This window comes from Hemicordylus capensis, chromosome 1, assembly GCF_027244095.1.
Source record: "Hemicordylus capensis ecotype Gifberg chromosome 1, rHemCap1.1.pri, whole genome shotgun sequence".
NCBI classification, from domain to species: Eukaryota; Metazoa; Chordata; class Lepidosauria; order Squamata; family Cordylidae; genus Hemicordylus; species Hemicordylus capensis.
In genome coordinates, this window is record NC_069657.1 from 78,972,796 (window position 1) to 78,988,345 (window position 15,550).

At 43.6% G+C, this 15,550-nt stretch overlaps 1 protein-coding gene across 2 annotated transcripts in view; it reads right to left on the reverse strand.

Moving 5' to 3' along the window:
- Positions 1 to 15,550, reverse strand: part of GALNT16 (polypeptide N-acetylgalactosaminyltransferase 16) — a 245,242-nt gene that overhangs the window by 72,533 nt on the left and 157,159 nt on the right. For both annotated transcript variants that reach the window (XM_053272781.1, XM_053272790.1), the window contains exon 3: positions 9,533 to 9,631. In XM_053272781.1, the coding sequence (XP_053128756.1) occupies positions 9,533 to 9,631 (99 nt within the window). The remainder of the gene's footprint in view (positions 1 to 9,532; positions 9,632 to 15,550) is intronic.

A 15,550-nucleotide genomic window follows, 5' to 3' on the forward strand; every position in this document is an offset into this window, starting at 1 on the left:
GAGCAAAAAGGGGAACTGGTTTGGGCGTTCAGGAAGTTGTTCAGAAGAGGGAGTTGTTCAGGAAGTTTGCTCTGGTGCGTGTCCTCCTCTTGACACATGCGTGACTGGTGGCGGGGCGGCGGGGCACGCCGGGGAGTGAGAGTCAGAGACTTGGACTACAAAGACGCCGCGGCGCCCAGTGCTGGATGAGCAATGCCAATTGGGGGGGAGGGGGGTGCCGGGACCGGGGGAGGGGGACTGCTCTGCAAAAAAAAAAAAAAAAATCAAAAAAAAATTTTTTTCCCCGGCAAATCGGCGGGGGCACTTTTTGGCGCCCCCTGCCAAGTGGCGCCCGGGGCATGTGCCCCCCTGCCCCCCCTATAGTTACGCCTATGTAAGCGTCCCCTCCGACCTGCTTCAAAATTGGCCCCTTGGTATACAGAAGATCTAAGGGGGCTGAAGCGGCAAGGTAGGCGACTGGAGTGCAAGTGGAGAAAAACTCCACTCGAATCCGACAGATTACGACATGGAGCACATTTAAAAGATCTATGCTCAGGTGATACGTGCAGCAAAGAAGCAGTTCTTTTCTGCCCATATTGCCTCTGAGAGTTCACGTCCAGTGGAGTTGTTCAGGGTTGTGAGGGGACTAGTATCTGCCCCCTCTCCCTTGAACCAGAATTTAGAAACATCGGTTACCCGCTGTGGTGTGTTTAATGAATTTTTCACAGATAAAATCTCTTGGATTCGGGCCAAATTAGATGGAGACTCCACAATTAAGTTGATGTCTGAACTGGAGGTGTCCAACAACTCCTCTTATACGATTCGGCTGGATCAATATCAGTTTGTGACTCCTGATGTTGTGGACAAGCTGCTTGGAGCAGTGAGGCCTACCACTTGTTCCCTTGACCCTTGTCCAACATGGCTTGTTCTATCTAGCAGAGAGGCTGTTGTAGACAGCCTGGTGGAAATCATAAATGCTTCTCTGAGGGAGGGCAGGATGCCTCCTTGTCTTAAGGAGTCAATCATTAGACCTCTTCTAAAGAAGACTGCATTAGATCCCTCAGAGTTGAGCAATGATAGGCCTGTTTCCAACCTCCCATGGCTGGGCAAGCTAATTGAGAGGGTGGTGGCCTCTCAGCTCCAGGCGGTCTTGGAGGGAACTGATTAGACCCATTTCAAACTGGTTTTCGGGTGGGCTATGGGGTGGAGACTGCCTTGGTCGGCTTGATGGATGATCTCCAATTGGCAATTGACAGAGGAAGTGTGACTCTGTTGGCCCTCTCGGCTGCTTTCAACCATAGTATCCTTCTGGAACGTCTATAGGTGTTGGGGGTGGGAGGCACTGTTTTACAGTGGTTTCGCTCCTACCTCTCGGACAGATTCCAGATGGTGTTGATTGGAGACTTACTCTTCAAAATCTGAGCTTAAGTATGGTGTCCCTCAAGGCTCCATACTGTCTCCAATGCTCTTTAACATCTACATGAAACCGCTGGGAGAGATCATCAGGGGATTTGGAGCAGGGTGTTACCAGTATGCTGATGACACCCAGATCTACTTCTCCATGTCAACTTCAGGAGTTGGCATATCCTCCCTAAATGCCTGCCTGGAAGCAGTAATGGGCTGGATGAGGGGGAATAAACTGAAGCTGAATCCGGATAAGACGGAGGTACTTATTGTGCGGGGTCAGAAAGCTAGAGATGATTTTGATCTACCTGTTCTAGATGGGCTCCCCACAAGGAACAGGTTCGCAGTCTGGGAATACTTCTGGATAAACATCTCTCCTTGGTTTCTCAGGTTGAGGCGGTGGCCAGGGGTGCTTTATATCAGCTCCGGCTGATACGCCAGCTGTGCCCGTTTCTCGAGATCAATGACCTCAAAACAGTGGTACATTTGTTGGTAACCTCCAGACTTGACTTCTGTAATGTGCTCTACATGCGGCTGCCTTTGTACGTAGCCTGGAAACTTCAGTTGGTTCAGAATGCAGCAGCCAGGTTGGTCTCTGGGTCATCTCGGAGAGACCACATTACTCCTCTGTTGATGGACCTACACTGGCTGCCAATAGGTTTCCGGGCAAAATACAAAGTGCTAGTTATAACTTATAAAGCCCTAAATGGCTTAGGCTCTGGGTATTTGAGAGAGCGTCTTCTTCGTTATGAGCCCCATCGCCCATTGAGGTGACTTGAGGAAGACCGTCTCTAGTTGCCGCCAACTCGTTTGGTGGCTACACAGAGACGGGCCTTCTTGGTAGCTGCCCCGAGATTGTGGAATGCGCTCCCTGCTGGGATACGAGCCTCCCCATCTCTGGCAATTTTTAAAAAAACACCTAAAAACACATCTCTTCAACCAGGCTTTCTCAGCTTTTTAAAACTTGTTTTTAAATTGTTCTGATTATTTAATTGCTGTTTTATGATGTTTTTAATTGTTAATCGTTGTTTTATGCTTTATAATTTTTGTTTTAATTATTAACTGATTTTAATGGGCCCTGAGCCTTTTGGAAGGGCGGTATAAATGTTTTAATAATAGTAAATAATAATAAATAAATATAGATCCTGATCTGTTATGAACATGGAAACCACAATTTTATTTTCACTATGTAAATTGCAAACATGTGAAATCACAATGATAAAAACAATCCTCTCTAATAAAAGCCTTGGTGTCCGTCCGTGGACGGACACCAAGGCGTGTGTTCGTGCCTCCGATGGTCGCTCTGGGCATGCGCGAAGCAGGGAGGGCAGAGAGACACAACCGCCGGCACCTGGCGGCCATGTTGGGCGGCCAAGCGGCCGCCCAGAAGAAGCCGGGAAGGTGCGGCGGAGAAAATTGGCCGAGGCAGCGGCAGAGCCGCCGCCACGGCCAAAAGAGACAGAGACTGGGCCGGTGGGGGGCCGGAGTGGAGGCCGGCGGTAGCGGGCAGCCCTGGCCCGGGCGGGGAGACCGGCGGTGGCACGGAGGCCGAAAGCGAAGGGCCCGCGCTGGCCAAAAACTCCAAAGACGGCGGCGCCCGGCCCCGGGGTCCTTGCCGCGGCATGGAGGCAGGCGGGCATGGAGGCAGGCGGGGGCGGGAGGGAGAATGGTGGCGGCGGGCCCGGAGCCCAGAGGGAAACTGGATGGGGGGGAAAAAAATTAGAAGGGGCAAGGGAGAGGAAAGAGGCAAGGGGGGGGGAGGGGGGAGGGAAGGGAAGGCTAGCGCCCGTTATTGTAACGGGCTAAAAAATACTAGTGATCAAATAAAATTCCATAAAATAATTATACTACCATTCCTACAAAATGTAAGTTAAAAAGTGAACTGCAATTGTGTGTGTTGGAGCTTGCCAAAAGTCTGTGCTCTTATTGTTGGAATTCCTCTGAAGAGTATGTAGTCAAAGCAGTCCCAGCCAAACACGTTTCGATCCTCCTGATCTTCCTCAGTGGCTTTTGGAGAGTCTTTTCCATGGAGATCTGACTGCTTTTACTGTGCTGCTTCTATTTGTATGTTGTTGTACTGTTATTGTGATGGTTTTAATTTTTTTTAAGTATGATTTGTAAACAATATTGTTTACAAAATTTACAGACGACATCGTTCACAAAAAGTATACGTATATTGTTTGGCATATTTAATCACTGATCACAAGTTGCTTTGCTATATATGAATGAAATATACTAAGTGTATTCAATTATTAAATGCTTACAATGACAGTGTAAGAGATGTCAGTATTATTGTCCATACATTACAGATGAGAATGGCTTGCCTAGTCAAACCAGGGACTTTCTGAGCTCAGTCTCTTAGCTACCATACTACACCAGCTCTGTCTGCATATTTGTTTTTCAAAAGCTTCCAGATTTCAGAGACAGGTTGAATCTTAGAAAAAGAGACCTCACGGGGCCTGAAGCCACTAAAGTCAGGCATAGAAACTCATGAGCCAGCTTTAAAGATACTGCATTGGCCTTCACTGTACTCATCAATTGGATTTCTCTGTTACCACCATTCCCCAAAGTGACATTACACTTCTCTTTAGGAAAACAACTATGTAATCATCTATAACAATTTAATTATACGTAATTTTCAACAGGTGCTATTTGAATGGCTAATTAATCAAAATCAAATCAGCCCCTAATTGTCATGGAAGGCCTAATCCACCTGCTGTGCTTTTGGACAGAAAGCAGCTCTGTATCAGAACAACCGTGACCCACCGTCATAAAATAAGCAGGCAGTGCAATTTTCACACCCCACCCGCTTGCCTGATTTAGCTGTGCAGACTTGCAAGGAGCCAATATTTGGAACAGAGCAGTCCTTTTCATACCTCATGTACCCCATAGCACTTTGCAGTAATTACTTAGTGGTAAGGACACTGGCTGTGTAGGCGAATGCAGCAGCAATTATACTCACAGTAATAATTCATGCCCAGTCTAGTGTGTTCAGATCCATTTTATTGAGACACATGGCTTACCTCAAGCTCACTGAAAAACCATGCTGGAGTTTTTCCATTTCTACCAGAAACTAAGAACAACAAGCAAACCTGAGCAGAAGGGAACTTTTTGCTTATACAGTCCCATGAAAAAGATCCAAACCGCTAAGGTGCAAGAGCCCCAGACAATCTACCATGTCAGAAACAACTTCCCCACATGAAACATGAAATAATATAGCCCCATTCTCCCACATGGGGCTGTATCACCTTAACAGACATGTTTGAGTCAATCTCTCCTGCTGTTGCTCCCCTGCGACTGGTATTGTTGAAGCCTTGACTCATAAGGAGGGTGTTCTAGGCCCCTGATCATCTTGGCTGCCCTCTTCTGCACCTTTTTCATTTCTACAACGTACTCCTTAAGATATGGTGACCATATCATTGTACGCAATACTCCAAATGTGGCTGCACCATAGATTTGAATGAGGGCATTATAATACAGGTGGACCTCATTATCCATGGGCGTTCCGTTCCTGCAGATTACTGCAGGTAAAGAGTAATGGGAACACGAGGGTTAGGTTCCAATACTTTTTTTAAAAAAACCTACCCCCCAAACACTAAAACATCCAAGAATGCCTCCCATATGCCCACTAAAGTCCAAAGGGGTCACCACGGACAAAATGGTGGCTGGAAGTGACCTCTGGAGTCACTTCCAGCCCTCTAGGAATCACAGATACGTGGGTTTTAACCCTTTCATATCTGTGGATATTGAAACTGGGTGTCAGGCACCCATGAATACATGAAACTGTGGATATAGAATCTGTGTATAATGAGGTTCTCCTGAATTAGCATTTGAATTTTCAATCCCCTTCCTAATGATCCCTAGAATGAAATTTGCCTTTGTTCCCAGCTGTTACACACTGACACTTTCAATGAGTCATCCACCACAACTCCAAGATATCTCACCTGGTCAGTCACCAACATCTCAGACCACATCATTGTATATGTGAAGTTGGGGGTGGGGTTGCTCCAATATGCATCACTTTATACTTGCTTACATTGAACCGCATTTGCCATTTTGTTGCCCAATCACCCATTTTGGAGAGATCTTTTTGGAGCTCCACACAACCTGCTTTGGATTTCACTACCCTAAATAGTTTAGGGTAATTTGGCCAATTTGCTGTTTCTGCCAACTTCTAGATCATTTATGAATAAGTTTAAAAGCATTGGTCCCAATACAGATCCCTGGGGGACCCAACTTCTTACTTCCCTCCATTATGAAAACTATCCATTTATTCCTACTCTCTGTTTTCTGTCCTTCAACCAGTTACCAATTTACAATTGAGCCTGTCCACTTATCCAGTAACTGCTAAGTTTACTCAAGAGCCGTTGGTGGGGAACTTTGTCAAACACTTTTTGGAAGTCCAAGTATACTAGGTCAACCGGATCAACTTTATCCACATGCCTGTTGACGCTCTCAAAGAACTCCAAAAGGTTAGTGAGGCAAGACTTGCCCTTGTAGAAGCCATGCTGATTCTCCTTCAGCAAGGCCTGTTCTTCTATATGTTTAACAATCTTGTCCCCAACTATATTCCAGCTCCTCTCGATCTTGTAGCTGCCATGCAATCCCTAACCATCTGGTTGGACTATAACACTGTGCTGAAGGGCAACCTCAAACATTTCTCTGACTGTAAGCTCTGGCAGATATGATTTCATGGATGATTGCCCACTAGTCCTCTGTGTTAACCTTGACTCCTCCTGTCAATTATAGTATAGGCATCATTTCTACTTTATCATAATGGGGAAGGGTTTGGATTCATGCTCTCTGTGCCATAGGAGAGAATAAGGGTTTGATCAGAGTCAGGGTTCACCAAAGCTTAGTCTGGGACGCTGAAATGATGCACCTGACTTTGTGAATTGGTACAGAATGCAGCAGTCAGATGGGTCTCTGGGTTTACCCGAAGAGACCATATAACACCGATTTTGAAAGAACTGCACTGGCTGCCAATATGTTTCTGGGTGCTGGTTATTAACTATAAAGCCCTTAATGGCTTAGGTCTAGGATACTTAATAGAGCGCCCTCTCTGTCATGAACCCTGTCACCTATTAAGATCATCTAGAGAGGTCTGGTTATGGTTGTCGCCAACTCGTTTGGTAGCGACTCAGGACCAGGCCTTCTCTGTGGCTGCCCCAGGGCTTTGGAATGAGCTCCCTACTGAAATAAGAGCATCTCCTTCTCTGTTTGTGTTTAGGAGAACCCTGAAGACATATCTATTTTCCCAGGCCTTCAACTGGGACCAAATGTTAAATTTTAATGTGTTTTTATCTGTTGTGATTTTTATCTTTTTATGAATTTTAAATGTTCTCTATTTTATATTATGTTTTAATTTTGTATACTGCCTAGAGATTTCTATACTAGGCGGTATAAAAATTCAATCAATCAATCAAAGTACAGAGTGCCTTTTTTGTCAATTCTAACAATCAGCTCTCATTCACGCAGGAGTAGGATGAGGAAAAAGAACCTTCCAAGTGGAAAGGTATTTTAACCAATTTTATTTACCTAGCCACTTTTAGCTGGCTAGCATTCAGCACATGGAAGGCAGAATTAGTGCAACCATCACCTCCCCACCTGACACACCATCAAACTTCTTGAAAAGCTATTGCTGACAGTCAAGGGACCATTGGTTTAAAAAAAGCGGGAGCAGCTGCAGGGAGAAGAGCCCTGAAAACGAATCAAGCTCTGCTAGTGGAAAGATGCCTCAACATGGTTTCTAGGCTTCCCCCCTCCCCCTTGCAGCCACCAATGCCACCAGCCCCACATTATTGCCAAGGGTCCCTCAACCTTTTCAGGAACCATGACCTGCTACCCAGAAAGGAGGCAGTGGATGCAATAATTCTGCTGGGGTCCTCTCCGGACTGCTGAACTGGTTCAGAGGTTGGAGTTTGGGCCAGTTCAGCAGTGGGGGGGGGTTACCTATAAGGAGCAGGAAGGGTGCTCTTCCCCCCCACCAACACGTTTTCCCCGCTGGCACTGTCTCCAAAACCACTGGTGTGGGGCAGCAGCATACCTCCTTGCCGCCCTGGTCAGGGTCAGACCAGAAGTACCCTCCCTACTCCTTAAAGGTAACCCCCCGCCACCAAACCAGCCGATTGCTGGTTTGTGCACATCCCTATCTTCTGCTGATGTCACTCTAGATGCTAGCTACTAGAATTAGAGACAGTGAACCAGTTTCTGGAATTCCTGGCAATTTGTGGTGCTTTAAAAACAATAAATGACAACAATGATGATAACAACAACCATAATGGAGGAGGCGGACTTCCAAGTAGACTTCAAACCTGTCATTTCAGAAATGAGGGACAATATATTTATATTAAAGTTGTATATATCATGCATTGTACTACTGAGTCCCAAATAGTTCAGCCAATATTTTAAATTTTGTACCCAACCTAGATATATACATATCAGGTGGTATAAAAATATGATAGATAGATAGATAGATAGATAGATAGATAGATAGATAGATAGATAGATAGATAGATAGATAGATAGACAGACATTGCTAGGAACTAAGGTGCTGGTGGTATATGTTTGTTGTCAGTTCCCTGCCTCAGGGCTGGCTGTGTCTTGAGACATAATATAGCTGCCCACCTCAAGTGGCAGATTCTAGACACCATTAAAGACCAGCAGATGGTCAGTTATTTACTTGTTTTTGTTTTTTTCTTTTGGGAGGTGGCATAAAAATGTCTTGAGCCTGCCATACCTTGCTTAACTGCCTATTGCTGAGAACAGAAATTTTACGTCCCCCAAGAGCAACCTTCCCAAGACTAACAGTTCCTTGCAAGAGATTTGATCTATCTTCACCATTGTGCAAAACCATCATTGTATTCATGAAGCCTAGCTCAGATGCACTCGAAAGAACCTGTTATTTATTCACAGTGCAGTTTTCTGCAAGACCCTAAGACCTGGAGTGAGGAAAAATAGTTTCAATGAATAATGCATCACTGCCAGAGGTACTCTCAGCTGCCTTCCAGCTGAGATGCGCTCTCTCTCTCCCCTACTCCTCACCTCAATGTCCATAGAGAAAGCATTACCCCGACCTGGTTGACTGCTTAAAGGACAATTTTGATTTCATTCCCACCCCAACCCTGCAAAATAAAGCAACAAATGAGCTCTTCATTATTTGAATAAACAAGTGGCTCTGAATTGTTTTTAATTTAAAACGTGGCCAGACTTCCAAAAGCATATAAAAAGGGTCAAAAATGGCAGCTGAATCTGTGGTGGAATCATTTGTAAGTACTGTAGCAGAGGCATTATGAAGGCAGGAGGGACCAGATTCACTCAGCATGAGGAAAAACCATTGCGACTCCAAGTTTCTAGGTATTATTTGTACATACCTTAATACAAACATATTGTAGAGTGCTAGTGTGTGCATGTGCGTGTGTGTGAGAGAGGGAATTTAAACACAGTCACTTTCCCCCAGAAGCTCTCTGAGGGAAGGGTTTCTTCCCCCAGAGTGGGGGAAGTGTCACCCAAAAATATGTCTCTAAGGACTGTACGACCCTCAGGTGTTGTGTTTTTTTTAAAATCAACTTACCGCAGGGTTCAGCAGCGGCCTTGGGGGTTGTTGCTGTGACCGTGGGGGGTGGGAATCACCTGGCCACGCAAATGACCAGTGTGTTTGTGTGGTGGCCTCCAAAATGGCCACCTCCACCTTAGAAATGGCTGAAATGCCTCCCAAATGGGCCAAAATTGCCCTTCTGAGAACGGGAAGAAACCGGTGGGGGAAGGGGGAACCACCAGATTTTCCTCCGAGGCTGTGGCAGCACCCCACAAGGCCACCAGAAAACCCGGCAGGAACAGCCTATATTTTGTGACGATATCTATAATAATAACAACAGATAACACAGATTAATTCTGCATAGGCAGGAATCTGGTGAGCAAGTGGCCTATAGTACAAATGCAGACCTAGATCAAAAGAGCTTAAGAGCCAGATTGTAACTCCATTTACTCGGATGTAAGACCCAGTGGGACTTTCTTCCCATTCAGTGTGCTTGACAGCCTAAACTTAACTCTTTGTATTATGAAGTAAACTTCATTGGATTTACAGTACTTTGAAATAAGTAGGCAAAGGGCTGTAGCCTTCATCTCCTGGAGGAAAAAGGTGCCTTACCTCTTCACTGTACGGAGCAAGGTGGAACGAGCCTCATTGTGAAAGGTGATGATGATGCTAGTGGCTGGCAGGTCTGCACCATGGTGCACAGAGGCACACCTGCAACAAATGAGAGAAAGAGATCAGATCAGATAGAGCACACGTCTAAATGGGGAATCAATCCATTAGTAAAATTATGTTCCGAATCTGCAGCCAAGCTCCCATAATCTCATGCACATATTTACCAAACAGCTAATAACTACAGATTTTGGTGCCATGCCAACACCTTTCTTGTATAGCTTCTTTTATGTGTGTGCTCAATTCATTATGTGCTGGCAACACTAACAGCAGTGCTTAGTATCTGTTGGTTTATAACTGCCAGTAACACCAGTTAACAAACATGTCGGTTTCAAACGTCATTAAGGAAAAACATGGTACTCATCCATATTTTTTTGATCCACCATATGCTCTCTTCATGTGTGCATGTGGGTATGGGGAGGCACAGCAGCAAACTATGCTTCTGTTAACAGCTTTGCCTTTAATCACTCACCCAGTTAACATTGCTGGCTCTGGGCAAGTGGCATCAGAGGGTTATTTGCTATTTATTTGTTTCTTTTAGGTATTTTTGTCATCCCTCTGTGGGCATTGGTGACTTTAGCAATGGATGAAGCACTGATAACATTTCTGGCAGTTGGCTCATGCCAGTTACTATGGGTTTGGTGGGCGGGTGTCTTTTTGCAGCGGGGCGGAGGGAGGGAAGTTGCTTTAGAAATTATCCCGGGAAATTACCCCAGGTTCCCACTTCATTGGCGACATTTGCCTGGGCCACTGACATTTTCTGATTCGGAAGATCAGTTATGTGGTTCCTCTCTTACAGATTGTTTCTGGAGCATGGACAGAGCTGGGGAGTTTTGCCCACTTTTGCAACAGCATGCACAAAGAGGGACTGGGGGAGTTTTGTGCAGGCCCCAGTGACATCCTTGCAGCCAGCGGGGTAGCTATAATTGAGCAGATGGGTTCAAAGAACCTGGGGGGCCCAGTTCCTGAGGGCCCCCCAGTTCCACCCCTCCCTATTTTCTTCATTATCTCCCTTCCTCCAAGGGGTCACCGGGGAGAGGGGCAAACACGGGACCCCTCTCTCCTAGCTACACCTCTGCTTGCACCCCATCCTTACACATGCAGTTTGTTAGTTAGGATGTCAGCCACTGTTTCCATTAATCAGTTTCTTATTTGTGCAACACCAGACAATTTAGCACTGCTCTTTTTGTATGATTTTCCCTCCCCTCTCTTATTCTTTCTTTTAGTTCTGTTCCAGATAAACAATGGGGTGACTGTGCTTACTATATTAAAAACTCTGTTAAATTTGTTACAAATAAAACTAATAATAAAAAAGAAAAACACTCGTCAACATTAAATGCACACATACATTCATTCTTGGGGGGAAATTACCCCAAAGTTCAGTCTGGAGTGAACTTTTACTAGTTTTCTGGACTGAGGATTTGCAAAGTTGGAGGGCAGGGGGATTAATTCCAAGGACTTCACAAATGTTTTCTTTCCTTGCAACCTTTGAACTTGGCCAATTCATTGCCAGAATTCCAATATGATATTTTTATGGGCAATGTGACATTTTTATTAAGCACAAAAATTAAAGCAACATTACATAAATGAAAGCTGTTGAAACTCTCTGGGCAGAGGCAAACCTGTGGAGCCTTCCTGTACCTTCATGCATGGTTTAAGAGTGGGGGGTGGGGGAGTCGGGGTGGGCGGAGGGTCGCATCCCACTTCTACAACCTGTGGCTCTTTGACCAAGCAGCTACTTTATTTGTATTAGCTACTCTTCTGGAGGCTCAGATAACTTGATTTCTGAATTGGGAAGGCTCATTGTGACAAAGTTTGAGTACCTCTGATCTGAAATATAAAGTAAAGTTGTGCCGTCAAGTCAGTGTCAACTCCTAGTGACCACAGAGCCATGTGGTTTTCTTTGGTCAATTTCATGAGGGGATGATGATGATGATGATGATGATGATGATGCTATTTACACACAGTCTACCAGATGTTATTGACTGGATTTGGTACTTTAATTATTGGGCCCTTTCCAAGGGTCTAGGATAACTAAAGAAGAATTAAAGATAGCGTCATAGTATTCATTCTGTCCTAAGTAGTGTGGCCTTCTGTAGCTGACGAGTTGTAATTTTATTTATGCCCAAGATGTCAAGATGGTGTTCAAGTTCTTTTGGTACTGCACGTATCATCATCATCATCATCATCATCATCATTATTATTTCTTGTTTACATAGTCAGACAGGTGTTATTGACTGGTTTGTTTTATCCAGACATCGAGTCCTTCCCAAGGACCTGGGATGCCAGAATTTTATTGTCAATGGTTATAGATATCGTCGCAGAATATAGGCTGTTCCCAGTAAAGCTGCTTTTTGTAATTGGCTGATGGTGATTTCTGTGGCCCCTATGGTGTTGAGGTGCTCTTCAAGGTCTTTTGGAACTGCACCAAGGGCGACAATTACCACTGGGATTATTTTGGTCTTCTTCTGCCACAGCCTTTCAATTTCAATTTGTAGATCTTTGTATTTGGTGATTTTTTCTATTTCTTTTCTTCTATTCTGCTATCCCCTGGTATTGCTATGTCGATTATTTTGACTTGTTTTTCTTTCTTCTCGACTACAGTTATATCTGGTGTATTGTGTGGCAGATGTTTGTCTGTTTGTAGTCGGAAGTCCCATAATATTTTTACATCTTCATTTTCTTCAACTTTTTCAATTTTATGGTCCCACCAATTCTTGGCTACAGGTAGCTTGTATTTTTTGCAGATGTTCCAGTGTATCATCCCTGCTACCTTGTCATGCCTTTGTTTGTAGTCAGTCTGTGCGATCTTCTTACAACAGCTGATCAGGTGGTCCACTGTTTCATCTGCTTCTTTACAAAGGCGGCACTTGCTATTTGTTGTGGATTTTTCTACTTTTGCTCTTACTGCATTTGTTCTTAGTGCCTGTTCTTGTGCAGCCAGTATTAAACCCTCTGTTTCTTTCTTCAAGTTGCCATTCTTAAGCCATTGCCAGGTCTTGGTGATGTCTGATTTTCCACTTATATTGTGTAAATATTGACCATGCAGGGGCTTATTTCTCCATTTCTCTGCTCGGTTCTTGACTTGTTCTTTCTTGTAGGCCTGTTTTGTTTCATTGGTGTTGAATAGTTTCGCGTTCCTGACCATTTGAAGTGCATCTTCTTCACTGTCCCTTATATATTCTTCAAGGCCTATTTTCTCCTCCTCTACTGTTTGATGGACTTGCAGCATTCCTCTTCCACCTGAGCTGCGAGGGAAGTAGAGCCTATCTACATCACTGCGGGGGTGCAGAGCATGATTGATGGTCATGATTTTCCTGGTCTTACGATCTAGCGTCTCTAGCTCTGCCTGGGTCCAGTCTATTATTCCTGCAGTGTATCTAATAACAGGTATAGCCCAGGTGTTTATGGCTTGTATGATGTTCCCGCCATTGAGTTTGGACTTGAGGATTTTTCTGACTCTCCTGATGAAAACTTCTAGTTTTTCTTTTAACTTCAGTGTTTGTGATGTTATCAGCCTAGAGAATGCCCAAGTATTTGTAACGTTCTTTCTCTTCCAGGTTCTTGATCTTGCTTCCATTGGGCAGTTCTATTCCTTCTGTTTTTGTTATTTCCCCTCTGTTCATTATTAATGCAGCACACTTGTCTAGTCCAAACTCCATTGCTATATCGCTACTGAATATACGGACAGTGTTTAGCAGTGATTCGATTTCTGACTGGGACTTTCCATACAACTTCAGATCGTCCATGTACAGCAGATGGTTGATTTGACTTGATGTTTTAGATGTTTGGTATCCGAGGCTTGTTTTGTTTAGTATTTGTGAAAGTGGGGTCATGGCGATTACAAACAATAGAGGGGATAGTGAGTCCCCTTGGAAAATGCCTCTTCTAATGCTAACCTGTCCAAGTGCCTCGCCATTGATTTTTAACTGTGTACTCCACATGCTCATTGCTTTTTTTTATAAATATCTGAATGTTTTTGCTGACACCAGTTGTTTCTAAACATTTTAGTATCCATGTGTGAGGCAATGAGTCGAAGGCTTTCTTGTAGTCAATCCATGCAACACTTAGATTTGTTTTTCTTCTCTTGCAGTTTTCTAAAATAATTTTGTCAATCAGTAGCTGGTCTTTTGTGCCTACGGTGTTCGGGCAATTTCCTTTCTGTTCAACTGGAAGCTGTTTGTTAGTTAATAAGTCTTGCATCACTTCATCTGCTATTATTCCAGTTAATAATTTGAACATGGTTGGCAGGCAGGTTATCAGTCTATAATTACTTGGAACTGCACCTTTTGCTGGGTCTTTCATAATGAGATGAGTTTTCCCAGTTGTTAGCCATTGTTCAATATCACCGCCTTTCATAATGTGATTGAACTGTTTTGATAGTTGTTTATGAAGGCTTGTTAGGTGTTTAAGCCAAAAGCCATGCAGTTGATTGTCGCCTGGCGCAGTCCAATTTTTAATTTTCTTTGCTCTTTCACTTATTAATTCTGGTGTTATTATGAGATCTTGCATTTGTTGGTTACATTTTTTGACCTCTTTCATCCAGCCTGCTTTTTAATTATAATCTATTGGATTGTCCCATAATTTCCCCCAGAATTGCACTGTTTCTTCTTTATTTGGTGTTTCTATGTTTCTTGCAGTTTCTCCTTCTATGCTTTGGTAGAAACGTCTCTGATTCGACTGGAATTGGAGATTCTGCCTGTGTTGTGTAATTCTGGCTTCATATCTGCTAATCTTCTTTGACACTGCTTTTATTTGCTGCTTTATTATTTCCAGGACTTCTCTAATTTTCCTTGAATCTAGGTGGTATTTTTGGATCAGATACTGTTTGGTGTTTTCATTCTTCAGCTTCTTGTCTTTCATATCTTTCATATCTTTTATTATTATTATTATTATTATTATTATTTATTTATTTATTTATTTTTATACCACCTATGTAAATCTCTAGGTGGTGTACAGGTTAAAATAGATAAAACACGATAAAAATATAAAACAAGTTATTAAAATTGCCATCTCCCGCAGTATGAGATGATGCCTTTTAGCATCTTCCTATATTGCTACTGCCCAATATAGGTGTTTCCCATAGTTGGGAAACATACCAGCAGGGATTCAACTCTTCCATTATTTTAGCGCTTCTCAAGATCTCATCTTACAATTTTGCCATTCTCATAGGCCTCTCTGAATAGTAATTGATCTCTCCGAACCATAACAAAACAAAAGCGTCTGAAAATGAAAGAGTCCCTTTCTAACTATATTCACATGTCACATTCATAGCCACTATAGCCATTGATCAAGAGGCATCAAAGCTACTCTTCAGGGGCATAGCTATACTTGAACAAGGGGGAACAAATGTCCCTGGGGAAGCCTGCTGGCTGGGTGACAGCTTGTCCTTTGCTCTCCTCCTCACACCCTTCTGAAGAAGAATATGAGGGAGGCAGGGGCCCATCTTCACTTCTTGTCCCAGGGCCCACTTCAAACTTGCTATGTCCCTGCTGCTCATTCACACCTTTTCTTCACGGAACAGTAAATCAGCAGAGCAGAGCTATGTTAATTAAGGGGGAATCAAAGGGACCACTCTCATAGGGTATAGATCTCCAAGAGATATGATGACGATCGAACCACACACCATGTTAAAAAGGTGCTTTCCAAACTGCTTCTAAGTGCACCTCCTTGTTAAGGATGTCCTGTGAGTTTTCCATTCCCGTCATTCATTCAACAGGCAATTTGATGGAGAGCAGAGTTACATTCTGATTGCTTGACCAAGGCCGCTTAAACAAATGACCCTCAAATCAGTTTTTACATTTTTAGTGTGCATAAATCAAATTTAAAAGCTACATTGACTAGAATACACATTTGACTGAAAAGTGTATTCCACTTTCCATTCTGCATTAACAGCATCCAAACCAAAAGTTGTTCTTAGCAACACTTGTAAAAAACACTCTAAGAAAGTAGATGAAAGTA